The sequence below is a fragment of the Takifugu rubripes genome, chromosome 16 (assembly GCF_901000725.2).
Source record: "Takifugu rubripes chromosome 16, fTakRub1.2, whole genome shotgun sequence".
NCBI lineage: Eukaryota > Metazoa > Chordata > Actinopteri > Tetraodontiformes > Tetraodontidae > Takifugu > Takifugu rubripes.
In genome coordinates, this window is record NC_042300.1 from 6,974,534 (window position 1) to 7,002,399 (window position 27,866).

At 44.6% G+C, this 27,866-nt stretch overlaps 1 protein-coding gene and 1 long non-coding RNA gene across 12 annotated transcripts in view; one reads left to right on the forward strand and one right to left on the reverse strand.

Annotated features, from left to right (window-relative positions):
* Positions 1-2,164: 2,164 nt before the first annotated feature.
* On the forward strand, positions 2,165-3,803 carry LOC105417550 (uncharacterized). Its single transcript, XR_965160.2, has 4 exons — positions 2,165-2,179; positions 2,361-2,641; positions 2,754-2,935; positions 3,408-3,803. It is a non-coding gene; the product is annotated as an uncharacterized lncRNA (long non-coding RNA).
* A 935-nt stretch (positions 3,804-4,738) lies between these two features.
* Positions 4,739-27,866, reverse strand: part of epb41l2 (erythrocyte membrane protein band 4.1 like 2) — a 30,423-nt gene continuing 7,295 nt past the window's right edge. Inside the window, exons 1-24 of one of the 11 annotated variants that reach the window (XM_029849117.1) lie at positions 27,501-27,717; positions 25,044-25,261; positions 24,796-24,966; positions 23,935-24,189; positions 21,450-21,554; positions 21,334-21,376; positions 19,632-19,707; positions 18,658-18,754; positions 18,452-18,576; positions 18,281-18,368; positions 16,865-17,017; positions 16,695-16,792; positions 16,170-16,342; positions 15,561-15,628; positions 12,564-12,614; positions 12,405-12,440; positions 10,586-10,750; positions 9,560-9,640; positions 8,622-9,230; positions 7,522-7,650; positions 7,235-7,333; positions 7,077-7,157; positions 6,400-6,514; positions 4,739-6,208 (exon numbers count right to left, since the gene is read on the reverse strand). In XM_029849117.1, coding sequence (XP_029704977.1) covers positions 6,410-6,514; positions 7,077-7,157; positions 7,235-7,333; positions 7,522-7,650; positions 8,622-9,230; positions 9,560-9,640; positions 10,586-10,750; positions 12,405-12,440; positions 12,564-12,614; positions 15,561-15,628; positions 16,170-16,342; positions 16,695-16,792; positions 16,865-17,017; positions 18,281-18,368; positions 18,452-18,576; positions 18,658-18,754; positions 19,632-19,707; positions 21,334-21,376; positions 21,450-21,554; positions 23,935-24,189; positions 24,796-24,966; positions 25,044-25,247 — 3,012 coding nt within the window. In that variant the 5' untranslated portion in view covers positions 25,248-25,261; positions 27,501-27,717 and the 3' untranslated portion in view covers positions 4,739-6,208; positions 6,400-6,409. Of the gene's footprint in view, positions 6,209-6,399; positions 6,515-7,076; positions 7,158-7,234; positions 7,334-7,521; positions 7,651-8,621; positions 9,231-9,559; positions 9,641-10,585; positions 10,751-11,925; positions 11,986-12,404; positions 12,441-12,563; positions 12,615-12,886; positions 14,787-15,560; positions 15,629-16,169; positions 16,343-16,694; positions 16,793-16,864; positions 17,018-18,280; positions 18,369-18,451; positions 18,577-18,657; positions 18,755-19,631; positions 19,708-21,333; positions 21,377-21,449; positions 21,555-23,934; positions 24,190-24,795; positions 24,967-25,043; positions 25,262-27,500; positions 27,718-27,866 lie in introns of those variants that run through there. The other 10 variants (XM_029849118.1, XM_011611962.2, XM_029849120.1 and 7 more) reach the window with 10 other exon arrangements.

A 27,866-nucleotide genomic window follows, 5' to 3' on the forward strand; every position in this document is an offset into this window, starting at 1 on the left:
TCCCCAGCAGCACGCTGGCGGCAGCGCCGCGTGTCGGAGCGCGTTCCCATGAATGTTGATGAGGGGGAGCCGTTGTGAGAGCCGTCGTTCCACTCCGTGATGGCAGGTAATTGAGTTCATGCTAATGCAGCCGCAGCACCTGTGCACGCCACCGCGCTAACCCTACCCGAGCCAACACGAGGTCAGCATTCAGGAGCCACCCCTCTCCCCGGCTGACCTTGAGGAAGTCCTCCGTCATCTCCAGGTCAGGCCGGTGCTGCTCTGGCGCCACTTATTTCTTCCCAGCGTCTCCACGTTCCCGCTAGCGCCTCCAGCCAGTTCAGAAGAAAGACGGCCGGACTTTTGAGGCGGGAGCAGCGGCCTGCCCGAGGAGCGAAACCCGCCGACACGAGCAGGCTTTTAAGTGGTGCCGGCTTGTCTTTTAATCTTTCTTTTTTCATTTGTTAAGGTTTTACAGCGAACTACCAACCGCCGATGGCGCCTTGAGCTGCGTCATTTGAAAAGCAGGATAGAAACTTTGAAAAAATGAAACAAAAGTGAAAAGATATTGGCAAATGACGTGCGCTGAAATGACGTCAACAGCGCGCCTGTGTCAGCAAACAATAAAAAACAACAATTCAGCTACAATAAGCTTGATTGCGACGACTGTGCGGATTAGCTGCTGCCGGTTGTGTCTCGGCGGTAATTCAATTCAGAAATGAGCAGCGTCCTCCCTGGAGCTGCAGGGGAGCAGGAAATATCGAGATCAATGAGCAATCAGCAAAAGGCACGCCAAGAACAAGAAAGCAGGCGGACACGTGCATTAAAATAGCAGCTGAAACATGCCGCACTGCTTCCAGGTTTCCCGGAAACATCTGGATTAATCCGGCAGCTGTCCTGTTCTGACAGACAGGAGAGAGGTTCTTGTTGGTAGAATCAATGAAACTCGGGATCTGTTCCTGCAGCACTGATGACACACGGACAGCCACCCGCCCACACATCACACACACACACACACTTATTTGAGAGGATGCTGCCTCTTCACCAGCAGATGGAAAACGAGCGTCTCCTCCTGCAGAAAACAACCACAAACATGCGAATCTGACGTCTGACGACACACACGTCTGAACTTCAGCCATAAATGATTAATGCGCAGGTTCTCTTTAATCTCCTTCATGAAGGCGGCGACATTCATTAAACATGAGATCTAATGGGAGCAGCGTCTGGAAACGCTTGTCGGAACGATGCGACCGTGAAAACCTGAAAAGAAATGAAGGGAATCCTCTTTTCGAGCGCTTTTGGGGGTCACCGCTGCAGGATGGGCTTGCAGAATTACTGGGATGCAGAAATCAGGGCAGCAGTTCAGTGAGATCTGCTGGAAATGTTTGAGGAGAATCATGAGGGCGACCAGAAGATATTCAAGGGAGTTTTTCCTTCTTTCCACAAGAGCCACTTTAATATTTCATCAGTCGTGTATAATAAATAATTGAAGCGTTACACTTTGTCTCTGTTGTATCTCGTTCCTTCCTGTTCTCCAACTTGCAGCTTGGATACTCAAACCCTAATCAAACCAAACTACCACCCCTTCACCTCAAAGCCATCAAGGACACAAACAGAAACTTCTGCAATTACTGCAGCATCCATCAGAAGTCAAGAAAGGAGCACCCAAAGCTTAGAAGGCTTCCGATCAATGGAGAAAGAGCAAAGCTGATCAATATTATTGACAGCAACATGCGCTTCCCACCAGTCACAGCTGAATTACAGATGCTCTTCACCTAAATCCCACTTTTTTCCCTGGAGAAACCTGATTACTGCTGCGCTAGACTGAGAAATCTGGCTTCTCCGTGTAGCATCTTTAGCCTTTTAGGTTAGCTTAGCTGCCAATGTTTGATTATAAACGCTAAAAATCACATTTAGGTCTGTTTGTCCATCCAAAGGTGAGTGTAAAGCGCAGCAGAGAGATGTTCTGGCACCCTCGGATGGGGACCTGCATCAGTGTTTACAGCGAACAAACACGCTGTTAGTGTTAGCGACCAGCGCTGGACCTTCGAACTTTGGCAAACTTTGATCATTTCTTACAGAAATCACTCAAGGTTAATGTCATCGACACCGTGATGATGTGATCACAAATAAAGGGAGGAGGGAGGACACCTCAGAAATGGATCCAATCGGGGGGGGGTAGTAGAAGAACAAAGGTCAGGTAAGGTCAACAAACGCAGGAATCATGGTTGTTTATGTCATATTTATTGGTGAATGTGTGGCAACATTCCCAAACAACCGGCTGCGTTATTATAGATCTCTCTCTCTCTCTCTCTCTCTCTCTCTCTCACACACACACACACACACACACACACACACACACACTCGCCTGCCCAATACAGCTAATCTTTTTCAGCAATCACAAGGTTCAACAGTTGGAACAGAACAAAGTCCACTTCATCAACAACAGTATCAGTGCCAGCGGGAGAAAAGAAAACCAGACACACACTTTCAGATGGAAGAACTGACACAAAGGAAGAGGGTGAATAACCGGGAATTCTAAGCCCCGCGGGACCCTTCTGAGGACTTTAACACGCCGATGGCGACAAAACTCTAAACCTTTGACCCGTTTAGATGTGACGCTGCCACCGTCCAGACCTCCAGAAGCTTTCAGAGCCAGCCCGTAAGTCACCTCTAAAATTTGTGGAACAGGACGGAAGTTCTAGGAATTCTAACTGTCATCGTATCATTTCTGAGTGGAGAAGTCTTATTTAACCATCTGTCTTCTCTTGTAGGGGCCCGATGGAGGTGTTGAGCGGCCCCTGGGCTGATGTGGCCCTGCTCCTTCGCCAGACCATCGCGCAGGCAGACAGACACACCATCTATCCTCTCTGGCTGTTCGGTCTGCTGCTGTTCTTCTCCGTCTGTCTGCTGCTGCTGCAGCTGATCATCTACCTCAGCTGGAAGCTCAGGCAGGGTAGGGAGGTCATTAACTTTTTATGGGTTCAAACCTCTTACTGTTATTTATTTACAGCAACACAGCATCTTTAAATGGATACTCACCACACACGAAGGTGCCCTATAAATACTGTTTCTACAGCCATAACTGCCCTGTGAAGACAGCTGGAAAAGGGGATAAAATAAAGAAAATCAATATTGTAAATAAAATTAACTAATTTTAATGCCATCAAAGCTGCAAAAAATCAGTTGCTTCATGCATAGAAAACCTTTCTTTTTTCTTTAATATGATCCATATCTGAATATTCGACAATAAAACTAAAACGTTCAGTGAAAACGCTGCTTGTCGGCTTGCGCATGCGCAGGAAATGGACACAGCGCTAAAGTTTAAACTACCTTTCCACCCTTATAAAGTAAAAATATATATATAAGATGATTAATACACAAGGTGTATGGGTTTTGTAGTGATGTTATGATTGAATTTTTAACAGTTGAAGCGGAGCTGTCGGAGTCTCCACAAGACAGAGGCGCCATCTACAGGCGGGTCGACAGAAGTGCAACGCTGAGGAGGAGGAGTGTCGGGTAGCTGCGAGATGAAGCTCATCAACGCACTTTCCTCCCGTCTTAAACAGTCAAAACGCGCGTGTCGGCTAGATGAACCAATAAAACAGCAGCCCAGACCGGATCAGTATAAAGATGCCACTAGGTCACCATGGAAACCTGAATTAACATGTTGACTTACTCTTTTTATGGCTTTATTTCTGTTTTTTCACATCATATCCTTAAAGTTCACATGGATCAGCCATCCAGAGGGCACAGCTGGAGTTTTAATGTTCATAAGTGATCAATAAATGTCTGAAAGTCTGGAGAAATGATGACGATGGATACAGGCCAGAGTAAAACAATGCTTTATTTAAACAGTGTTACACAGGAGAATAGTGGCTGTGTGGGAAGGAGACACAAGACAGTCAAGCTGCTAGAAAATCCCTACTGCTGATCATTGGTTGGCTAGCCGAGAACCACGAGGCAGCTGTGGCTGGTTTTCCCAAAATTTGTCCTTTTTCCCCAGCTTTTTATACAAATCTGTGCAGATATTAATTCAAATATGCCAGAAAAGCTGTAAATCGATCACATGGAGAGGTTTGTGGACAATATGTGTCTTTTCTTTTTCTGTTTTTCTTTTGACATTCCTGGAAGTTTCAGAAACAGCTGGTGTGGAATCGTTTTTCAGCTGCTCGTTGCGTTCGAGGAACCTAAAACAAAAATGGTGAAATTTTGGAAAACCAGGCGTCACAGTCCTCAAAGTTCCTGGGATTGGTTAAAACAGAGCCCGGAACTGCCCCAGGGGTGACAACAAAGGTTACACCTGGGGTCAAAAGTACAAAAGATAGAGCAAAAATGGTGTCAGGTGGGATTTGCAGTGCCGTTCCGTTCATCCCAAACGGCGTGGAAATATTAAAAAAACATCCAAGAAACACTTTGAACGACTGGTGCACGCAGAAAAGACAACTTCTGAGAGAAAACTATAAATACAATTGTGATGGAACGGCTTCCGTTTCCTCTTTTTAACAGTGAAGCTGCCGCCCGTTGCAGTTTTCCTTTAAATGCTTTTCAGCTGTTTTTTTGCAGGAGGGTCAAAGGTTAAAGCTCCCCCTCGCCTGGAATGTTATTTTAATGCATAGCTGAGATCAGGCCAGTATTTCCCCCGTTACAGATCCATCACCTGGATGCGCCCCACAGGTGTGAGGCCCGTACCTTTTAAAAAGCAAATATTTAGGTGGATTTCAGTGAGACAATGTTAGATGGATACACGTGGAATGTTTTTTTGTTTTTTAGAATAAATGTGCCTACAACCAGTTATAGTATTAGAGCTGATATGGTAACAAAACTGGAAAAAAGGGCTGAATGGAACCGTAATGCAGTTTGAGCAGAGATTATCTCTCACCTAAACTCGCTCAGAAAGCGTTTGTTAAGCTGCAGAACAGAAGAGCGTTAGCAACATGCTAGAACTTCCTGTTTTCCGTTTAGGCTGTCTGCGTACTGAGAACGTGGATGCAAACGAACACCAGTGGAACTACAGACAACACACATCGACAGCTCTCGGTGTGTTAGCCGCCGCTGCTCGGTGCTGTTTTCATTTTCCAGTTACTTGGTCCTCTCTCCCAATTAAAAGTCGGCTCGCCTGTGGCCCAGCGGGAATGTCGTACGGTGGAGGGCCCAGGTGGCGCCAACAGGGAGCTGTGCTGCTGCTCCCTGCTGAGATTTTACAGGTTTAATGTACAGAAATTCGATTGTGATGGCGGACGCTTTATTTTCGCTCCATTTCTGCTTCGTAAAAAAAAAGATTCACAAACCAACCTGGGTTATTTGGTCGGCCATGTAAAAAAAAATAAAAAAATAAGCGGACCAGATTGAGATTCCTTCATTTAAATTTTAAATGGCAAACGTCGCCTGGTCTAGAGCGAAATGAGCTGAACGTGGGCTCAATCCCCCCCGAAATCACAAGGAATGTGTATGAATATGAACTAAACTGACAAAAAAAACAATCAATCATAAATCTTCATGCCCCAGATAATTGCCCTTCATTACTGCAGTGTTGTGAGTGACAGCCCCCTCCCCCCCTTTATTCAAGTCATCATTAGTAAAAAATGGGATCATGTAACAGCCCCCCGACTGCGATTGGAACTAGTGAGACGCTGAAAAAGGCCGATTGGTCTCCCTTTTGTACCTGCAGTGTTTCTTGTGAAAATGTCGAAATTAATCTTATATTTGTGTTACTCTTTACACCAAAACAGTAAAGAGGGGAGCTGTGATATTAACAAAATCAGCTGTTTTTGGTTTAGGGATGCACTAGGACCACATTTCTGAGTGATTAACTACACATTTTATCAGCTTCAGCCAAATGTTTTAGGCATTGTTGAAGGTGTTTAATGGTACCATGTCAGGATTGGTCATTAGTGCATTCCTAATTTTTTTTTAAAAAGTTTTAATTCACATTGTATGAGACACACTATCCTGTTCTTATAAAACAAACATCACTATTAAAAAATAAAAACATGCTACAAATGTTAAGCTAACAGAGTGGTTCTTTTTGTTTCCTTTTTTCTTTTTCTTGGTTACGGAGTGAGGGATTTAGATGCACCACAGACGTGTAAAACGGACCACCTGGGTAGAGCGTGGAAAAGCGAAGCAGTACCCATCCCTCCTCTTCCTCAGTCAGTCAAGGTTGGTCGTTGTTGGCGGTGGAGGTCGTTTCAATGGAGACAGAGCAGTCACGGTGGGCACTTCAGCTCTGAGGAAACAAATGGTTCACTGCAATCAGCCAGCGATGACTGGCCCTCGTCATTAGCCCCTACTCAATGCACAACCGCATCCTAAAATAAAAAATATATATCTTTTTCTTTATTTCAATAGGTAGGATTGCACATTTCCTGTCTAATACTATTACAGCAATAATAATATTGTTACTAATATTTTCATTACCTGACTTCAGTCAATCTTCTTCCTCAGTCAGTTCAGTTTCTTTATGAACCACCACTCTGGTAACAGACATGTCAGGATGTTGCTCTTTGGCCTCCTTTATGGCCTGGGCCAGCGCCTGAGGTGCGGCCACAAGGGGGCAGCACCGTGCAGGCAGGGGGAGAGGTGAACGGAGGGCAGGAGGGGTGGCAGTAAATAAAAAAAATGCAAAAGGAAAATTATGAAAAGCCTGGATTTAACTTCTTGGGAGGACAGAATGGAGCAGTGACAGTAAATAATAATAATAAAGAGGAAACAACTCAATGGGACACAAATATGTGTAAATCTAGAAAATCGAGCGGGTCAAAAGTATTGACTAACATCAAATTTTATCGGATGTTAGTGTTCAAGAAAAGCAACAAAATCAAACTGGCAAAATAAGGAAAGGTTATGACACCACTGAGCAGATGTGGAGAGGCGGGATGAGCACATCTGGCTACTCCAGCATGCGGGCAACTTTGGGAAACTGTCTTTTAAACATAACGGCATTCCAAATGTAAGCAACATGGTGGACATGTCTGATCCATCCATCGACCGTCTCAGCTTCTTACTCAACCAGGCTGGACTTGACAGCCTTTAACATGACCCACGTTAACACGAGCCACTGGCCAAACGGGTCAGAATCAAGACGGCGAACTGACCTCGTCGTGGTCGATGTCGCAGTCCCCGGTGATGACGATGCGCTTCTCGATCCTGGTCTCCGACAGGCCGCCTTTCAGAGTCTGCGGATAAAGAACCAGCGCAGTGATGGAGGCTGCACTGCAGAAGCGACAGGAAGTGCTTGTGTGCGGGTCTGTACCTTGGTGATGTGCGTGGTTGTGGTCGTGCACAGAGACTCTGATGTAATTGTCTGGGCCGTCATCAAGACGCCGGGCTCGCCGTCTCCGTTACCGTCCAACTGAGAGCAGAGGAGGCAAAGGGGGATCAGAGAGGTGAATCCACAGAGTCCCCCCCGGGGGAGGAGGCTTCATGCCCGCATGCACTGGCACTAGAAAGGAAGCTTCAACACTACAAAGAAAAACCTTAAAACAAAACTAAGAAAACACCAAAGAGTAGAAAATGTACACAATCTTCCTCTGTGAGCACCTGCGCCGCTTCGTATGTGATGGTCTTGGTTTCCGTGTGTACGATGGGCACCTCTTTTGTGGCTATCTCAGTTTTCTGGGCGGCAAACGTGTCTGAAATTGTCACCATTTCTGTCTTTACCACAGGCGGCTGGGGAGGCAGGGGGGGGAGAGAGAAGGGAAGTGAGGGGGGAGGAGAAGAAGGTTAGTGCATTTAAACCTGGGACCGTTAAGGGGAGACAGACACATGCAGGATCTGTGCTCTTCCGCCGTTCAGTTTCACATCAATTTCACTCACAAACTGGTCAGTGATGCGAAAATTGCAACAAATTTCTGCTTAAAAGCCAAATCAGCCATGAATTAAATATCAGATTAGAGAATGTGGCATTGAAAGGGAAGCGAGACACAAAATCTGCACCAACGGTCATGCGAAACAAAATCTTGCAAACCCATGCAGCAACTACTGTCAGCAGCCAACGAGCAACAGCTACAAAAATGCCGGCGGCGTCGAGGAGGCGCCGGCGAATCGGACACAGCAGAAATGAATGGCCCACGAGGCCGCGGCGGGAGGCATGTCTGTAATGGTTGGCACTGATGGTTTCCGCAATGCCGTTGCCACGGCGACCATGACGGCCCGATTAAACGGTTGTGGAGAAAAGCATCAATGCCAAAATGCGATGAAGACGCACGGCGCAGAGGTGTGACACACACATGCAGAAAAATAAGGAATAAAAACACCATGCAGTTCCCAGTTTAGGCCCCACTGACTTCACAGCACAGAGCAACACACCGGACACACACCGAGCACGGTGATAATGGTGTGAGGCAGCGGTGGTGAAAGATAACAGAAATTCAAGGGTGGACGAGTGGAAAATGAAAAATGAGAGACGGAAACGCTGGCGTGATTCATCCCGTTAGAGGATGATGACACTGGTTTGACTGGGTGACTTTCTGGGACAAACACGAGCGTGAGGTCGAAGGCGGGGCTTAAATGTTCACACAGGCAGGAAGGAGAAACCCACACTGAGAGAGGCAGGAAGGAGATATAAACGGGTGCTGCTAAATCTGGAGGAAGGGTCGAAGCCTGGGGAAGCTCCACGGGGGTCCCAATGAAGACTTTACCTCAGAGCAACAAATAACCTGTGGCCGTGACTCTGCTTCAGCCAGGGAGGCCTCGCCGTTCATTTTAGGCTCCTCCTCTTCCTCCGTGTGGGCGGGGACCTCGGTCGCAGCCTCCGCTGACAGGGTGACTCCATTAGGAGCTTCCTCTGGTGGTATCACAGGAACCTCATCACTTCCAACCACCTCCTTCTCCTCTTCTTCTTCTTTCTCCTCCTCCGCGTTCTTCTCCAGGCTTTGTGCTCCCTCTTCCTCTGGGCTGGTGGCCTCTACAGGCTGGCTGACTTCGGCTGGAGCAGAGGTCACACCTGGAGCCGCTGTGTCTGGCTCCACCAACTTCTCCTCCTTTTTCTCCCCCTGTTCCAGCTCCTCTTCCTTCTCCTCTGGTATCTGAGTGCGAGCGATCGACACGGAGACGTTTGGATGGTACTCCGCTTCTTCCTCGCTCTCGCTCTCGGACGACACGCTCTCCTCTCTCGCCACGTTGGTGGGCTCCGACGTTTTTACTCCTGGCTCGCTCAGAGATCCGATAGCGACCACGTCACCTTCAGGTTTTGGAATTTTGGAAACCTCTTGGATGACAACCGTTTCTTCTATTTCAACTTCGATTGTCTACGCACACATACACACACACATGCACACGGCGTGCGCAAACACACACGATGAGGTGCACACACACACACACACAAAACAAAAGCATGGGGACAAAGAAAAAAAACAGAATCATTGAACATAAAATTAATGCCTCAAATGAAAATCAATACACAACAAAAACAAACGGCAGGAATTTTGAGAATAAACTGTGGAAAAAGATGCAAACGGATGGAAGAAAATGAACGACGAGCTGGACAGTCAGACGTGGAAGGACACGGTGAATGTTCACACTAGTGCTGAAGGAAATGATGGATGGCAGATTAGGTTGGATTAACAGAATGAACCACCTTTGCAGGTTCTTTGGTGTCAGAGAGTGTGTTATCAGCAGCGGCGGCGGCGGTGGCAGCTTCCACCTGGGGCTCGCTCACCTGCGTCACAGAGAGGTTACCATGACAGTCAGCAATTACATCATCGTTAGCGCGTCACAACATTGGGATTATGGTTGTTAAGCAAGACAGTAAATGCAATTTCCAGGACATGCGTAAGAGAGAATTTATACATCTGCATATATGAATTCCTACATTTTCTCATCACAAATGATGATTGGATGCACATTCGCTTCAAGATTGAAGCCTGATGCCTCGACGTTTGCTGCTTACGAGGGTTTTTCCTGAATAAACTTCAATTTGCATTTAAGTTCATGTGCAGCGTTTTCCTCCCAATGCTCATCATTCCGGACGAATGGTGCGGATACAAAACAAGGAGAAAGACCAGCATTGGTGACAGCTGTAGATTGTGAACACATCTGACAAGCACGGCTAATCAATTTCAGGGTGACACATTGTTCTAAACGTGCATTAGCAGCGTAGGAAGCCTGTGAGTTTGAGCAGGACTGATAAGGGACTGAGTATAAAAAACTATCTCCTATAAAAGGCAATCTCATGTTTGAGGCTGCGAATGTAACAGACAAGAGAGGAACAAAAACCTGGGCTCAGCACTAATTTGGAGACAGTTTAGCACAAAACCACCACAAAAAACAAAATAAACTTCCTGTATGAAAACCTCAGCTGCGGGGCAATAAGAAGGTTTCAAAATGTGTTGTTAGTTGAGCTGGAAAACAGAAAAGGAAGGTTTGAGGAAAAAAATTCCAACAGGAGACGAGCCGTCGTCTTCACCACCAACTATTGATCCGCAGTTACACACACATGAAATATTAGAGTAACACAGGAGGGGTTTAAACACATTTTACCCCTAAAACACAATGAAAAAACATCGTTTTAGTTCAAATGCCCACGAATATTCCTGACAAATATCTTGCAGAGTCATGCTTCTTTTGATAATCTGCTGACACAGACACATCCAGGCGGACATACCACTTGCTGCTGCTGAATACGTATTGTAGCAGGTGAAGAGGTGAGACGCTTCTCCCACTGGTTGAGCTGAGGAGGGGAGGGAGGTGGCGCCTCCATAAAGGAGCGTTTTAGCTGGCTAATGCTAGCTTGGTGTTTCAGGACCTCTTCCTGGGTCTTATCATGGTCCTGATGAGAGGAGGGGGGGAAGGAGGGGAGAGGGAGGAGGAATAAAGTGTAGTAAATAAGTACGAATGAGTTTTGATGGAGGGAGGGGAAAGGCAAGAGTAAAGGTGGACGATTGTGGAAGAGAGGATGGAGGGAAAGGGAGGGAAAGGGGAAGAAGAGAGGGTTGATAAGGTCACGGGAACATTAGTCTGTCCAGGAGGAGGACAAGATGGGTACCACACCTCACTGGAGCCCAGATGACATCACCAAAACTTCAATTACTTTACTAAAAGGATCTGGTGAATGTGTTTGGAGCAGGCTGCAGCGAGATATGCGCTCGTCATCTTGTCCAGGCGTTCTTTCTAAAAAACCAGCCCAGAACAATGGAGCAGGAGAGCATGGAGCTGATGGTGATGAACTAATTACAACAGAGATTATTTTACTTTCTCCATTTTAAAGACTTTACAAATAAATCCCTACAGAAATGTGGGGCTGCAGGATGTGCCCACCATTACATCACTATCAGTCCCATGTTGCCTATAAACAGGTTTATTAGTATGTTATCAAACCACAGAACACCGGAGGCCAGTAGGCAAACAGGAAGAAAGCTCTTTGTGTTGGTTAGAGAGGCAGGTTAGATGCGAATGCCTGACAGTACACTTCTGGAAAGATCATATTTTGCATTACATAATGCATAAATCTGCAGTCCACATGCACAGAGCATGCATGAAATTCATATATACACAGGACTGATCCATTTAACAAAGCAGCCATTGCAAACACTCAGCATTTCAGTCTGTGGTAGAAAAAATATCCATTGCAATGCCATGATATGAATCATTTCAGCTGTGGATGTTTATTTCCAAGAGCACTGCGGGAACTTTGAACATTGTTTGTTTTACGTACATTAATTTAAAGCAATGCTGTGCATTAAATGGCTGCTCTGAAGTGAAACAGTCAGCACTGAAACTGCTCACACCCAGAACAGTTTCAGTAACACTAAAACACTGAAGTTCAGAGAAATGTGCAGAATATACATTCCATAAACACAGACATGCACGCAGAGCCTGAGAGTGCGAGAGGGCAGCAGTCCTGTGTGGAGCTGCACAGGAAGACGTTGTAGCTCTGATGGCGTCGCAGTACAAGCAAACACGTAGTTCTTAAGATTCAGCCATCAAATCAACACCAGTACCAACCTCCAACATTAAATTACTGTGCCTCACATAAATATTGTCCCCGTGCACTCTCATTGGGCTCTGTAAGGCAGAGATAAAGCAAAAAAATGGAAACAAATAAATGAGTACAAAATGCTAACAGTCAATGCTAGCCTTCGTACCCACATATGCAAAACTCAAAGGTCTCAAAATGACACCAGCTGATGTTAAAAAAAACAACCAAAGCTGTGATGTGAAAGCCTGCAGATATGAACCAAACCCAAATGAAACCAAAGTGAAACCACAGTAGATCAAAGCAACGCTGACTCAAATGTTGCCCTTCCAGAATCAGTTTTTAAATTCATAATGAGGTGCAATAAGCATATTTGTTCTTCTTCTTCTGCCGTAGAAATTCCAGACTGGATTGACATGGATGCACTTTAAAAACTGACTCTGCACGAACCAAATGACCGACCGAGCAACAAGTGCAGGCAAAAGGTGAAATAAACTGGCATGTAAACCTGAGAGGGGGCGAGCTCGCTCACTCCGGCAGACTGCTGATGGGACACATCAGGGAGAGATCAAGGACATGTTAGTCTGTTAACTGTTGTCTTTCGATACCTGGAACCATCTTTGAATCTCTATCACTGGCATGCTGGGTAAAGACAGGCCCTACAGACCTGTGTGGGCATGGCTTCTTCATCACTGGGGCTTCGGGTGAGCTCCTTCAGCTTGAGGGTGAGTTAAGACATGACAAAAATGATGAGGGCGGGGGCACCGAGAAAGAAAACAGTGAAATGGATGATGGGAGAAGCTTTCGCCCCTTGTGTCAGGGACCACTGCTGGTCATCAAACCCACATGACCAGCAGCACGGAGGAAGTCCGAAGTGGCGAATAAAGGGAGACACCAGGCGCCACTGACCACTGGAGCCAGATTATTGTTAGAATAATTAGTGTTGAAAAGGTCCTAAAGGAAGTGTTGCATTCGTTATTTAGCTTTTTACTTAATCCAGACATCATTTCTGAGTAAATTATTTTAGAAAGTAATAGGGGATGCCAGCATTCCCTGTAAAATCTGTCCTTCTGATCCAAATGCATCAACTGTGTTCCAACAAGAAAATGCCAATTATTCAGAAAAACATATGATGGGATGCAGAAAACCGCCATGACTCTCAGCAACTCAGCCATGTGCCATAGTTAACTCTTCAATATTTATTATTAATTATATACAAATACCTATGACATAAAGTGTTTATGAGTAAGGGTTTTCTGTGGCTGTCATAAGTATCTCACTGTAGGTAAAACTAGCTAAACTAGGAATAAAAACAGAGTAGCCTCAGTGCGGTCAAGTCAAGCGCTTATTTCTTTTAAATAAAATACATTTCTCTGTCATTCGATGTTTGCTTAGTTTAAATACTCAAACGGCATATTGGGAATCCTTTGAGATTGCTTATTTACCTCCCTCCACCAACACAACCCTTTAATATATCTATATTCATTCTCTCTTACAGTTACATGATTTCTATATTCACTGTTTAGTCTAACGGTATAAATGTGTAACTACCTCCTTAATCTCAAATTCTATTCTGATTAAATGAAGAGGTGGCCAGGGGACAACGCTATAAAACACTGGGTGAAGCAGGAGTGGCTGGGAAGTATACACATTGAAAAGCAGAAAGGTTTAAAAAAGTCGGGGGTAAAGGGTAAAGGGGGGGTCAGGGTTTAAACTGTGTGTTCTGTGTTCATGCAGCAGGGTCACACATCTCCTGAGTCCAATTGGTGCTCCTGTGAACTTGGTGTCTGATGTGAGGAGGGGAGTGTTTCAGTTTCTGAGGAAAAGCTTTCACGCTAAAACCAGAGCTTGGCTGATCGTCCTGCTGCTCATTGGGCGTCTTGCCGACAAACGTTGGCAAAAGTGCCGGCCTGCGTTGGCTGGAGACCACGTTCTCTAGGTAGCACAGCGTCAGGCCGAGGGGTGTGGCTAAAATCAGGGCTAAGGCCAGGGACTGGCTGGCTGTCAGCATCACAACCAGCAGGAAGAGGATCAAGAGGCAGGGCAAAAGGAGAGGGGACGGATTCCGCAGGTGGTGGTGGATGGGTGTCAGCAGGCAGGAGGGAGAGAGGGGGTAAAGAGTCAGAAGGGAGGAGGAAAAAGTGACAGGAAATACCTTAGCAAGTAGAGAGGAGAGGGAAGAAATAATAGGAACGGTTATCCTGGTTTGTTTCCAAAGTCCAGCAGGAACAGAGGTACTACATTTAGGAGGCACATATCTCCTAAAATAGGCCACTAAATGAGCCCATTTTAAAGCCACGTAGTTCAGAATCTGATGGAATTCATGAGAAGTGATCAGTTTAGAGGATTTGCTGATTATAATCTTTAAATGACCTGCAGATCTGTGAGCTGAAGTGAGCTTAGAGACAGTGGCAGTGAACAAGCTCATCTTCATCACTCCTGCTTGGAGTTGTGTGGTCAAACATTTATAACATTTCTTGCCCAGCAGGGACAGAAAACACAGAAACAAGGAAACGCATTTAACAACGGCCCTCGGAGAGAACCAGCTCGGCCAGTTTGGTACTCCGGCTGACGCTCTGGTTTTAGCCTGGCAGCCTTCCTCCACCCCCAGAACATCGAAACCGTTTGTCTGGGAGCCTGTGATTGGGAGAAAGGTGGAGGGGTCCTTCAGAAGGCGTTCCAAATCAGCCAGGAGTTGGTCAGATATAGAAGTGGGCGTGTCTGAGGGGAGCCTCCACTGAGCGCGAGAGGCTGAGGCCTCAACGACAAGGTCGTCGTCTTCTGAAATGTCTGAAAGCTCGTGGTCGAACTCAGAGATCAAATCAAGGGAGGGGGGAGTGGAGGACTGAGAGGAAGATGAGGAGAAGGAGAGAGGAAACATGAAGATTGACTGATTGAGGGAAATTAAAAAGGGGAGAAAGGGTGGGAAAATAAAACCAGACCCATGTGTAGATTTCCAAAAAAGTAGCACGCAGTAAAAATAAGTCGGGAACAACGAACAAGCCGATGTGCGTTTAAAATATCATTTCGTAAAACCGAAATGATATTTTAAATTGTAATGTGAGCGTGCAAGTGAAGATGTGGTAGAACATATAAAGAGGAAGCGTGTGAAAGGAAAAAAGAGAGGGAAAGAGACACACCATTAGTCAGTGAACACACCAAATACAGGTCCAAGTTGAACAGGGTTGTGCAGAGTACAGCTGTGAGTAGACAGAGTCAACAGGGCACAGGCCAGAGGTCAGTTCCACGGTGCTGGGATACAACAGGGAGGGAAGTGAGGAGAGGAAGGGAAGTGGAGCCATGCAGTAAGGCTGCTCAGCACTGTAAACACATCAGTCTGAACTAAACCTGATGGTGGAGGCAAGATGCTTTCCAGAAACTCCCAGCTAAATGAAAGGCCATTGTTATAGCTCTCCAGAGACTATCATAGCAGCAGATATTTAAATGTCATATCTTAAGAAGGGTCCAGGTCCTATAAAAGGCAAAATTACATATTTAAATCAAAAAGTGGAAAGTAATACAACACCAGCATATGGCGTGCGATTCCACCACCGAGCCAAGGCTGGAGCTAAACCATTGATGAGTGGTTATTGTTTTTACATTTTAAGACATTCATTTACTGTGGAATCAGAGAGTTGCACATTATAAAAAATTAGGAACACACCTTAGAGTCGGAGTGGAGCTCGCGCCCGTTCTCAGCCAAGTCAGCGTCAGTGATGCTGATCACTGGTGCTGAGGACAGAAAAACAATTACACCCATCAGTAATCACACCATTTTGTTTAACTAGTAGGACCATTGTGGGATTTAGAAAACTAGATAAATGGCGACGGTGATTTGCAGTTACACCTTGTACACAGCAGGGGGCAGTGTAAGAGCATGAGGAAAATGACGTGCAGCACATCAGCTGACAGGACAACAAAACCCAAGCAAATATGACTCTGAAGTTAAAATAGCAAAGCATCACTTTGGATTTTAACAGCATAATAAATTCCTAGTTGTGTAAATGTGAGGGTTGATTTTTTTCTTCTAAATGTTTAAGTTGCAACCACATCTGTTCACTTGCTTGCTTGTCACTTCTTTTTCTGACTTGCATTGTGCGACAGGAAACATATGCTGCAGCCATTTCCAGTCATATTTGTCATCCAAACCCATAAACACACATAAACCCTTAATCTGTGATCCATCTACACGCCATGGCCGTTCTCTGCTCTTTTTCATTAGTCTGTGGAACCATTAAATGAAGCCAGTGCATCACACAAATTCGAGCATTACCTCCGTCCAGACTCCGACTGATGCGTTTAGATGAGGTGCGCTCGAATTTTGGAGCAGGGCGGTCTATGAGGGAGCTCGCCAAGCGGGTCTGGGCCTGAGTTCGTCCGCTGTAACGGAACTTGGAGCCCAGAGTCAAAAAGCGAGCTTTCGGGGGCGGTTCTGGTGCATTTAATCTAGACAGGAGAAAGCAAGAGAGAGGTTGTGCTAAATTTCTTACAGTTATAACCCAAATATTTGAGTGTGTGAAATGAGGTTAAATTATTTCCAGGCAACTGTTCAACAGGATATTAAAGCTTATTCGCTAACACAAACACGCTGCAAAAACAGGGATAATGGGCACCTGTTCATTTTGTATGTGAATTTTAGCATATTTACTGCCTCAAGAAGGATCCTGACCAAATAAAGTCAACAGTTGTTGGAAGGAGTCGGGTGGAACACAACAACAAATGTACATCCTCTGAAGACTCTGCATGCAGTCAAGTGGCACTAAAGTGTGCTCCGTTATGTGTTTTGGCACATTTCTACCTGAAGAAACTGTGATTCTCCACGCAGACTTTCCACAGCCTTTTGGCCGATCGATGATTCTGTAGCTTGAACCCCACCGTGCTCTCAAACTGCTCCGTCTGTCGGAGGAGAAATTCATTTGAGGCTGTCCTGCGGGGCTTAGTAACGGTCATTTCCTTAAGAGCGCTTACCTCTCCTGGTCTGATTTTAATGTAAAAGTTGTTCCTCTTGTAGGAAATCTTCAGTATTTTGGGCCAGGCAAACCGATTTATCCGAAGTCTGTCTTTGTAAACTAGGAGTCCGTTGGCACACACTCCTAGCATGATGTCCACACCCTCAGAATCCTGCAAAAGTCAGGTCAAAACACAGAAATCACTATTTAGTATGACATTATTTGTTAAATCCCCACTAAACCCCATTGTATGTGTCTGTTTTGGGTAATTAGATCATACTCTACATCAATTGATTTTTAAGTAGTCTGCTAAAGGTCAAGAGAAACTCAATTACCACACAAGCGCATGGATTGCCAACACAGTAACCCACCAACAAAGCTTTTAAGGCCAAGGCCATGTGGAAATGTAAAGAGAAGGTATTGATTACAGTAGTAAGTTAACAGGAAAAATCTTTTGGACTAATGGAGGATGTACTTTATTGATATTTTTCCTGGCACTCACAAATGTGTCACATGGACCGTTACCAGGTAGTCATCTTTTTAAATCCAAGCTCCTTGTGTTAGTTGCACTGCCACATGACATTTCAGGTCCTAATCTACACTGCATCCATTTCTGTTCTTTTTGCAACTCTTCAGGTTCCTGAGTGAAACCCTTTCTGACAAACACATTTTTACTTCTCTTTTAAAGTGGCTCTGCGGTGAGGTGGTGTGGTACTAGAAAGACAGGGAACAGGAAGAATTACAACACACAACGTCCTCCCAGAGCTTGCATGATCAGTACCAGAACATCGACACTGATGCGGCTAAATGGAATTCAGCCAACATTAATTATATTACACGCATCTCTGCTTTTCATACTGTGGAGGCCTTTGTCTGAAGCTGTCCATGTTGGATGTGATTTAACAGTATTGTTCAATAATGCTGCTTACATACAACCCAGATGATCCTCTTGACTCTCAGAGTCTGATAAACATAGATTTGCTGTTTGCAAATCTCCGTTTGTGAAACTCTGCTCATGAAGGGCAGGAAAATAAAGCCACAGGACAGAAATAGAACTGCCCTCTGATTTCCCTCTTTGTTGGAATGCCATAAAAAAAGATTAACTTTTTAAAACTGTGCTGCTCAAAGATCCCCCCCTTCATCTCTCCTGCATACCTTCCCTGGTTTTTTCCCCCCTAATCTCGCACAAAGACGCACGCACATACTCAGACACATGGAAACATGCGAGCGGGCTGCTGATGATCAGCCATCCACAGTATGAGAGACCTGCTGTTCCCGTGGTAATGGCCTCCCTCATTGTTTGTTCAGCTGACACACATAGATAGAGATCCAGTGGAGCAAACATACAGACACACAGACATGCTCTTGTCACATCAGAAAAACAGATTGTAAGGCAACAGGAAGAAGATGGGGGTGGGTGGGGGGGGGTTCAGACCTTAGCATGGTGCAGATCCACCCCATACATGGATAGCTTCTTGGCATTTTCTAGAAACTGGGTGTCGGCTTGTGCTGGTGTCATGCCCCTAAATATAAAGAAAATTATAATTAAAAATATCTTAACCAGTATAATAACTTCATGACACACAGTCCTATTTTAAATTCTGACCTGTGAGACTTATGGAGTTCAAGAATCTTCTCCTCCATCTCTTTGTTCTGACTGGGTGCAAACCTGCACTGGCTGATGTGATCGAGAGGCCGAGGCTGGTCGGGTTCGTAGTCGCCAAATTCTGCCTGTTGAGCACAAGGACGTGGTCGATGTTAGTTCACCGATTCAGAGATAGACATGAGCCGAGTCGACGGATCGAGGTGCACCTGCAGCGTGTATGAGCCCAGCAGAGAGTGAGTGACAAATGAGCAAGGCAGTCGACCTGTGGCCACATCATCGCGCAGCTGCAGACACAACAGGTACCTGGAATAGAGAAAATATGCATTACAAAAGTCCCCAATTAGCCACATTGTTGCCATTTCTATTATCAAACAGACATAATTACATCACTTGCCAGTCCCCAGTTTGGTATATTTCTTTACTGGTTTACCAGTTTAGTGGGATATCTTCATGTCTAGTCCTCACCAGGACATATCTCTTACATAACGTGTCCTCCTAAAGTTAGCAGAGTGTCCAGAGGCTGTAACAGCGTGCTGTGTTCCCTCACTGCAGCCAACCTTCATGGAAGAAGCCATTCACATGAATGAAGCTTCTGTGTGGACTACTGATTCAGACACCATGGAGTGTTGTTGAAATGAACGATCCTGACCCGTAAAAAATGTCATTCCAATTCCCTTAAGTGGGCTGGACACCTGCGGAAACAGCAGGCCTCCATTTACAGAGCTGGTGTTCAACAGTCAGTATGTTCCCATGGACGGTGTATTTTCTTCTTATGGGTAGTTAAGGGATCATATGTTTGACTTTTATATTTAATTACAAACCAATCTGGTCATTTGTGCATCCATTTAAAAAACTAAAATTCCACATCAGCTTCACATTTGGAACACAAATCTGCTGCATGATGCATGTCAAGTGGTTGCTTTTTCCAAAGCAAAAGTGTCTTTGATGAGATTTCAGCTATTGAACATACATTAGAGAAGCCGTCCACTCCATTAGACATGCTCTTCCTCCTAAAAGCATCCTGTCTGCACCATTCATGCACAATGGTTACATGTGCACATTCATGAATAAATGAGTTCAATAATGTACACTATGGTGTCTTTCATGCTACAGCACATGTTTAGGTTTGATATTTGGAGAAAACTCTGTTCAGGAAACATCTGCGCCTGTTAGTATGTACCTAGTAATGTCCTCAGTGAGCAGTGAGGGATCGGGAGGGTAGAACTTCACATTGAAAGAAAACTGCCAGTTGTTACCTGAAGAAAGAATAAAGAAAGTCAGAAATGTGGTATAACATAAGAACCACAACAGAGAACAACAACAGAGGGAGAATCTCTCTGAAATGTGTTATTATGAGGGTTCCATCTATCCCTCTGCTCATGTAACCCATCTGTCTAATGCAGAACAGCTTTTAAACTGAGCTAAGCCTGGAACATCAGGCACGAACACACACACGCACGCACACACACGCACATGCACACACACAGAGCTCATGTTGCATAACCACGCTATAGATTCAGCAAAATCTTAACATTTATCACCCGATGCTTTTTGGTGCTAATCCCTTCAGAATCTCATATTGTCATGTGTGACACACTCTCCACTCCCACCATCCAGAAACGTGCTCAGGGACGTAAGCATGTAACTTAAGATTTAGATCACATCCGCCGGGAATTCCATACAGGACAAGGTGACATCGTGCAAGGTCAAACATGCATCACGACACTGCGGCAAGTCAGACACGTGGAGGCAAAGGCACTCGCCCCGGCTACATCTTAAAGGGGAAAGATAATGATTGGCTTATGAAATTCAGGTGTGCTGTCTGTATCTGTGTCTGTTGATATGTCTGGTAGTCGGATGTAGCCATCATGTCTTGTCAGCAGCACTGAGTGCTTTAGGAGTCTCTCATGACCATTTTGCTGCTCCACATGATGGACTTCCATAAGGGCGATGCATCCTAATACTGTACATCTGCATCCACGACATTCTTCCTAGCAACACTTTCTCCTCTGCATTGCCCTTCTCGTCTGCCTGGCCCCACAATCCTGTTTGGATGACTTATTCCTTTAAAGGTAATTTCCATAAATGAAAGGATAAGGGTGTTAAAAGGACAAAAGATTATTTGCCTTTATGATCGTAATATTCAAGGATGGGGAGAACCATGCTAAAATGGCTTTAACTGCAAAAATATACAGAACACCGAGTCATTGATATTGAAAAAGCTGGTCTGATGACGTAGAAATACTGTAACATTGCATCTAATCTTCAGCTAAACAGAACACAACATAAAATCCTTTTTAGACTTAGAGATTCAAATTGTAACATTCAAGATTCAAGATTCAAGAGTACTTTATTGATCCCTTTAGGGGGTGTCCACCAGGGAAATTAGCATCTCCAAAGATCTACAAGCATCTACAAAATTTCCCACCACCATTTCACCCCATTAAACCTATTAAAGATAATAAAAATATAATAAAATAAGAAATAAAATAGAATAAATTAAAAATAGAATATGAATATAAATATAAAACTATAAAAATGTTCCAGTTCTCCTGTTGGCCCTCCTCCCCCCCTGAGAGAACCATTCAAGAACCATTATTGAATTCTATTCTTTATAAATTGATAACATGCTACATTAATCACTATATAAATTGTGCAACATTTATAAATAATCAATTAGCAGTTAATAAAGAGCTTGCTAAATAATAAAGGAGAGCGATCACATATTGGAAACCTTTTGACAGCATCACTGCTGTTTAGTCTCAAGTGAGTGTTTAATGTAGAAACCCGATCTATTTAATTAATTCGACATTTATATTTATATTTGTAGCTTTCAGGCTGAAAATGACATTTTTGGGATATGAGGATGATTTGGAACTTACTGCAAATCTGTTTCTTGATTTCCTTTGTTGGATCCAACCAACACTGGAGACACAGAACAGACGGAAAGTTTTTAGATGTGAACAACAGTGCATCGTGTACGTGCATGGACGCGTACCTTCTGTTCATGGCTGTCCTTGTATGTCAAACCAAAGTAGTCCTTCTCCATTAGGTTGAGGTGCTCACATACCTTGAAGAACAGGTACTGACCCCTGGCACGCTTCTGCAAAGACAAAGATCACATCAGTGATTGCAGTAATATTCGTCGAGCAATAGTTTTTTGCACAGTGGTGACATGCTCAGAGGTGATCCTCAGTTCAAGCTCTAAATGAAACTCTTCTTCTCTTCTTTTTATTCTCTTCTGTCCTCCCCACCATCTGTCTCCAGATAATGCATTCCAGTTTGGTCAGAAAAACTTTCCGACTCAACAGTGACATTTAGCCCACATCGACGTTTTTATGTGCACAAGCGTGCATGAACCGAGCGGCTTTGAGATATAACAACGCTCAGGAAGAGAAGCAGGAAACGGAGATGGACAGAAGAGATTAAAAAGATTATTTCATGTTGTAGTAAAAGTAAAAAACGGTGACATTTCACAGACACACAGGGAAAGGGCATGATGCCTGGGGGAAGTGGATGGAAAGAGGATGAAAGAGTGCATTTTTCTCCTCATCCTCAGACGGTTAAAAACATCTCTGGTATTTTGCTGCGCTCAGTCCAGCCATATACACAAACTCACAATGTAGTTGCATTCTGTACGTGCCGGAGAATGTGGGAATGTGACATTTCAGGAAGACTGCAACAGCCCACAAGCGCGACACTACACAGGAATGGCGACAGACCCCCACAGACTCCGGACATCGTCCGTACTTTTCCAGAACAGCTGTCAGACTTGAACACTGACTGACGCAACGCATGTATAAAATGGACATAAACAGCGTACATAGTGTAAATATTTTCAACTCTAAAATTCCAATGAGAAGCATAATTCATTTCCCAAGAACCAACTTATCAGAACAGCCAGAATCATATAAAAGGAGATAAACGGAACCACAAGGAGGAATGAAAGCATGTAATCATCAAAGTGCAGTAATGATTCACAGCTTCCTTGTATCTTTGTGTAAACAAGTAAGATAAGTGTCACCTAATGCAGCAAACCCAGAGCAACTGCAGTACCTTAAACTACTACATGACTCACAGCTCAGGGAAATCTAATGAAATTCTTTGACTTCATGCGTGTGACACTAATATCCTGCTGAAACCAACACAAATGAAATTCCTTGGAATGGCATTAAGACCGTGTGACACTAAGACCCTCATTTAAAACCCAGGAAAATCAGAGAAAGGCCCGCACTCAGTTTCATTCAATGAACTACAACCAATAAAACATACACCAGGCAAAAGTGGGCTTGTGGCGTCGTGTGTCTGCTGGACAAAACAGAACTTTTAATCTCTGGAATGCATGGTGCATCGCTCCCTTTTGCTGCCAAACTACGCCAGTGCACGCTGATGTGCACACACGTCAGGACAATGGCAGCTAGCTGCAATATCAGCATAATCTGTCGACAAAGCAGCTACTGTTGTAACGAGCGCTGATGGGCGTTGGTGGAAGGTAGATAAAACAGACTGGGGCTGGCTGCGCTGTGGTGAAGCTGCCAGTTCAAAATAGCCAAACCTAATCAGAAAATCCAAAATGCACAAACGGGGCTTTAACTGGCAACAGCCTGTGTCTAAGAAAAACACTGTGACTGAACAGTGATGAGATATCTAAAGATTTATACAAAACATGTAATAATAATCGGGAAAACAGGCCACCAAAATGGATATTGCTAAAGTGTAACAGCTACTGTCAAAACAACTTTAATCACCATGCACCTGAGTCTCAGGGGCACTGCAGCAGGACTGATTATGGGTGCAGCAGCAAACCTGTTTATTCCCAGTGGTTAACCATGGACATTTAAAAATAAGATCTTTAAATCCTCCTATTCCTGGACAGAAAAAGATAGAGGGTCCTCTTTTGGGGTGTAAAGCTCAGCACGCTTTGTGTCTTTATCCTTACAACCTTACAATAAAGAGAATTTTTACACCATCACTATGAAAAATATTGACTTCAACAGGCAGCAGCTGATACAGAAAGCTAATCTGGTGGGACCCCTGTAATCTTCCTGGTTTCCATATGTTTCTGCTATGCTATACTCTGTTCTTATCCCTTAAACCATGCCCAGATACTATGCCAGGGTGCTCCTGTGATAAATGCACTGTGTCAGAAAGTTAACCCCCCCCCCCCCCCCCCCCCCCCCCACCACACACACACACACACACACAGACACACACATACACACACATGCTGATCCTATTAACGATTACATCATTAACACGCTGGCATTCACGTGTGCTCTATTAGACCAGCGAAGGAACAGAATGACATAGCGCCAATCCTCTTTGTCGGGGTCCAGATTAAAAATAGGCTTAATGATCATAAAATGTATAATCTGTGACAGGATGTTCATAGTTGGATGGTAATAAGAGCGCTGAAATTAAAAACAGCTTTTCATACAATAACAAAACATAAGCGACTGTTGTGTTTTTGTCCAAGAGCTTACCTCCACCTCACAAGTGAAGTCAGTCCCGTCCAGCAGGTTCACACGACAGACCACCAGCTTCATCTTGCCCTTTTTCACCAGCCGAAGAGGAGACTGAAAAATGGAAGTCTGGCCTTCTTCTCCTGTCCCCTGTACACCTTCTGCTGCTGCTTCTGGCTCCCTCTTTGCCGCCTCTGCTGCGTCCTCCTCTCTTGTCGCCTTAGGTTCTTCAGGACGTTCCTCTGCACTGTCTTTCTCCTTTTCTTCCTTTGTAGGCTGACGTAGTTTGTGTGAAAAATAAAAACTTATGTCATCCTATAATCACATACTTCCCAGTGCTTCCCGCATGCAGGTTTCAAGGAAAACAGTACAGTCTTTGAAAAGTCGTGAGAGAGATTGTCCCAACTTGATACTCCCTCCAAAACACCCCAAAAGTGAAACATTTCTTACATTTCAGCTCTTAGAAAATGTGGGCGTTCCTGCTGGCTCAATTACCAAAATGCTGATGTCACTGGGTGGGTCTGGGTGACTTCATGTGATCACTGGTTGGAATAGTTTGTGCATGTGCATCTGTTTGTACGTGTCTCTTTCTTTTTCGACTGACCCAAACGCGCTATATTTTCCAGCCATTGTCTGATTTCAGCTTTGGGAACAATGTTGGAATTGTAATGTCCGGGTCATTCCCTCTGTCAGAAAAGATTTATGGATGATGCCCGAAGAACACGGCCTACTTCAGCATGCTTCCTAGCAATTTAACCACAGGTGTACTAAATACACGAACATCCATCCTGAGTAGTTAAGAGTAGCCCGTTAGTCATCTCGCACAGAGGTCATGAAGACCTCTGTGGAGGTTAAAAGCAGAATGCATGATTTGAGCGGTACCTCAGTGCCTGCACTGGCGTTGGTCTCAGACTCTTCTCCTTTATGCTCCGCTTGCTCCGACTTCTCTGGCTCCTTCTCTACGACTTCCTCTGCGTGACCGTTCACTTCTGGGGTAGGCTTCTCCTCTTCCTGTGTCTCCTCCTTCTCTGGGGCCTCCTTGGTTGGTGAGGTCTTTATGTCGTAAAAGGAAATCCAACATTAATAATCAATCATTTTACCCAATGCTGCCTGATGATTAGCTGGATTACCTGGCTCTGCGACTTCTGCTTTTTAAGCCATGTTGGCAGGTATCGAGATATTCCTTTGCCCTCTTTCTCCTTTTCCTTCACTTCTCCCTCGGCGTTCCCTACTTCCTGTGTATCTTCACTGGCCTTCTCCGATTGGTCCGTCTGAGCTGCTGACTCCTCAGCTTTCTCCTTCAGCTCCGTCTCAGAGCTCGCTTCTGTTGTCATGGTGACACGTCAACCTGCAGGGATGGAGAGAGGCACGACAGCATTAAAATCATACATTCTGTTATTGATGTGTATTTGATACATGTTGTTCGTAGCTTTGATTGAAGGTTACTTTCTGTGGAGAATAAAAATCAGGTCAAAAAATGAGTAACTGAAAAATCCTACTGCCACTGAATTTAGCACAAATATAAATCTTTCATGAGGCGCAACTTGTACTTAAGTCTGCAGTATCTTTTATAAATGAGAGCCACATGGCCTCACGCTTTTCATGACTTACCTAGATAAAAAAATATTACTTAGAAATTGTCTCGTTGCATTGGGTATAAAACAGAAAATTAAATCCATAAGATCCATAAGTCTGGATCTTTCACTCAGATCATACTTGTCCTCTGCCCAATTACAGAAAACAGAGCTTCAGGAAGTCAAAATGTCAGCAACACATCTGGGACAACAGCTTGTTAGAAGCATAAATACATGCACACTGATTGAGGAAAATCTTTTTTTAAAATTTGAATATTGCCGTGATTACATTCAGTCTACATCTCAGCATCTACTGACATGACCATTAAACCAGTTTGTGGCTGATGACCATGGCACTGGTGCTGAGGGGAAGTTCAGGTCAGAATGTGCAAACCCATCCATTAACCACCCACAGTTTAGACTGCTGTGTGTTTACAGTGTGTGATGAGGTCATTGTTATTCCCGTCTAAATTTCATTGGTCTGTTTTTTTTCTTCCCATCTCCGTCCCTCTGATGTGATTACGCGTTATGCCGTTTGTGTTTTCTCTTCTCGCCATCTCTCCGACGCTCTCCTTCCTGGCCTGCCACCTTCAATAAGACAGGCCACACATGCACACAGCGTAGCAGCGGTGCGTGTACCAAAGGGCCAGGGGTAAAAATAGAACAGCTCTCCTCGCGCATGATTGGCTAATGAGGCAGGGAGGGGAGGTTGACAAAGGTGTGCACAAATGACAGAGGCCACATTAAACATGCGTGTGCAAATAAAGAGATGGTAGACAAATAATGTCCCTGGATTTTACATTGTGGGAATCTAAGAGACATTACAATTATCATATACCCTAATTAAATTGGTTTTCAACGGGGTTTTTTGGCACTAGCATCTGAGTTCTGAAGTACTGGCGTCACTGAAGTCACTACAATTGCCTCAATTCCAGTCATTCAGCAAAGCTAGGAATGCTGGGCATGGCCAGTGTCACCAGAAAGCCCTGAGACAGCAGCAGCAGGTACGATCAGTGTTGCTTGTAAAGCAATCAAAGATGCCGTGTGTACAGCCAGTACCTGCTCAGATGATCCTGAACAAACTAACTGTGTACACACATGAAGACGCCGTCTAAAAGCATGCAGGAGATGACCGATTTGCCATTTCGCTCGTCTATAAAGTCCTTTCTGCTCCTCACCCCTCCTCCATTACCCAGCGTAGTAAGCTGTGCATGTGCGAGTGTGTTTGTGTGTTTGGCATCAGCGGACAGTTTCTTGCACCGTGTTCGTCACGGGCCTTTAGGCCCACTCTGAACCGTCCCTCTCTCCTGAACACCAGGAACCTTGTTCTGCCTCTCTCACAGCTTCCTAATTCACCCTCTCCACCTCTTTCTATCCATCTCTCTCTTCTACTCTCAAGCCTGAGTGTCCTCCCCCCCTCCCTCTTTACTAAATCTGTGCACTCGTCCCTCTCCTCGCTCAATCCTTTTCTTCCGGCCCCCCTTTTTTTAATCCCCTCCAATCATCTGCTGGCAGTATTTCCACCAGCCCCCTGCCCTTTTTACTCTTCTTCCCACAGTCCATATAAACAATAACAATGACACTGCAGCCTCTGTTTCCAGTCATAAACTGAAGGGTTTATGAGACACAATTATGGATATTAATAAATCTGGATAGCATGTAAGTCGTAGTATGTCAGAGTCACCACATGACTTCTTATCTCCCCACTTAGCATTTCTCAAATTATTTCCTCATCTTATCATGATTTAAAAGCCTATTTTGCTACTGACTTGCTGCTGAAAGCAGCTTATCGCTGTTTATTTTGGTTTAAGTACTTTTTGAAAAAATCTTATCATTTGCTCGACTCAACTGGTGAATGGGATTATTAGGCTATGAAAGTAGAAACCAACAACTTAGTGAACAACTGTTCACAGAACCATTGTCACTGTCTAACCATGCAGCCAAAAACTGTATCTCTACCGCGAAGGCCGTTTAAATGAAGCAACAAATGTTAAATAACGCTAATCTTCTTACCTACTGTTGTTTCAGTGGCTCCCTCTGAACCTTTTGACACTTCCTGCCCCAGTACCGACTTCTTGTCCCCCTTTGCTTTACTTCTATCGTTCGCTTTCGTGGTCTTTACCATGAACAAAATGCCTGCCCGTCATCATCATTTACGCTCCTCCATCCTCTCCTCTCTCCATCCAAGCTCTGTGCGTACTTCTCCTGAGACTAACTCTCAGAGAAACAAATGAGGGAATGCTGGGTGGGTGGAGATGGTGAAGATGAGTAACAGACAGCAAAGAGAAGAGGAACAATGGACCTTAGAGGAGAACGAAGACATTCTTAGTTAATGTGACAGTCTAACAAATGAAGAACCAGTATGGCTTATGTCTTCCT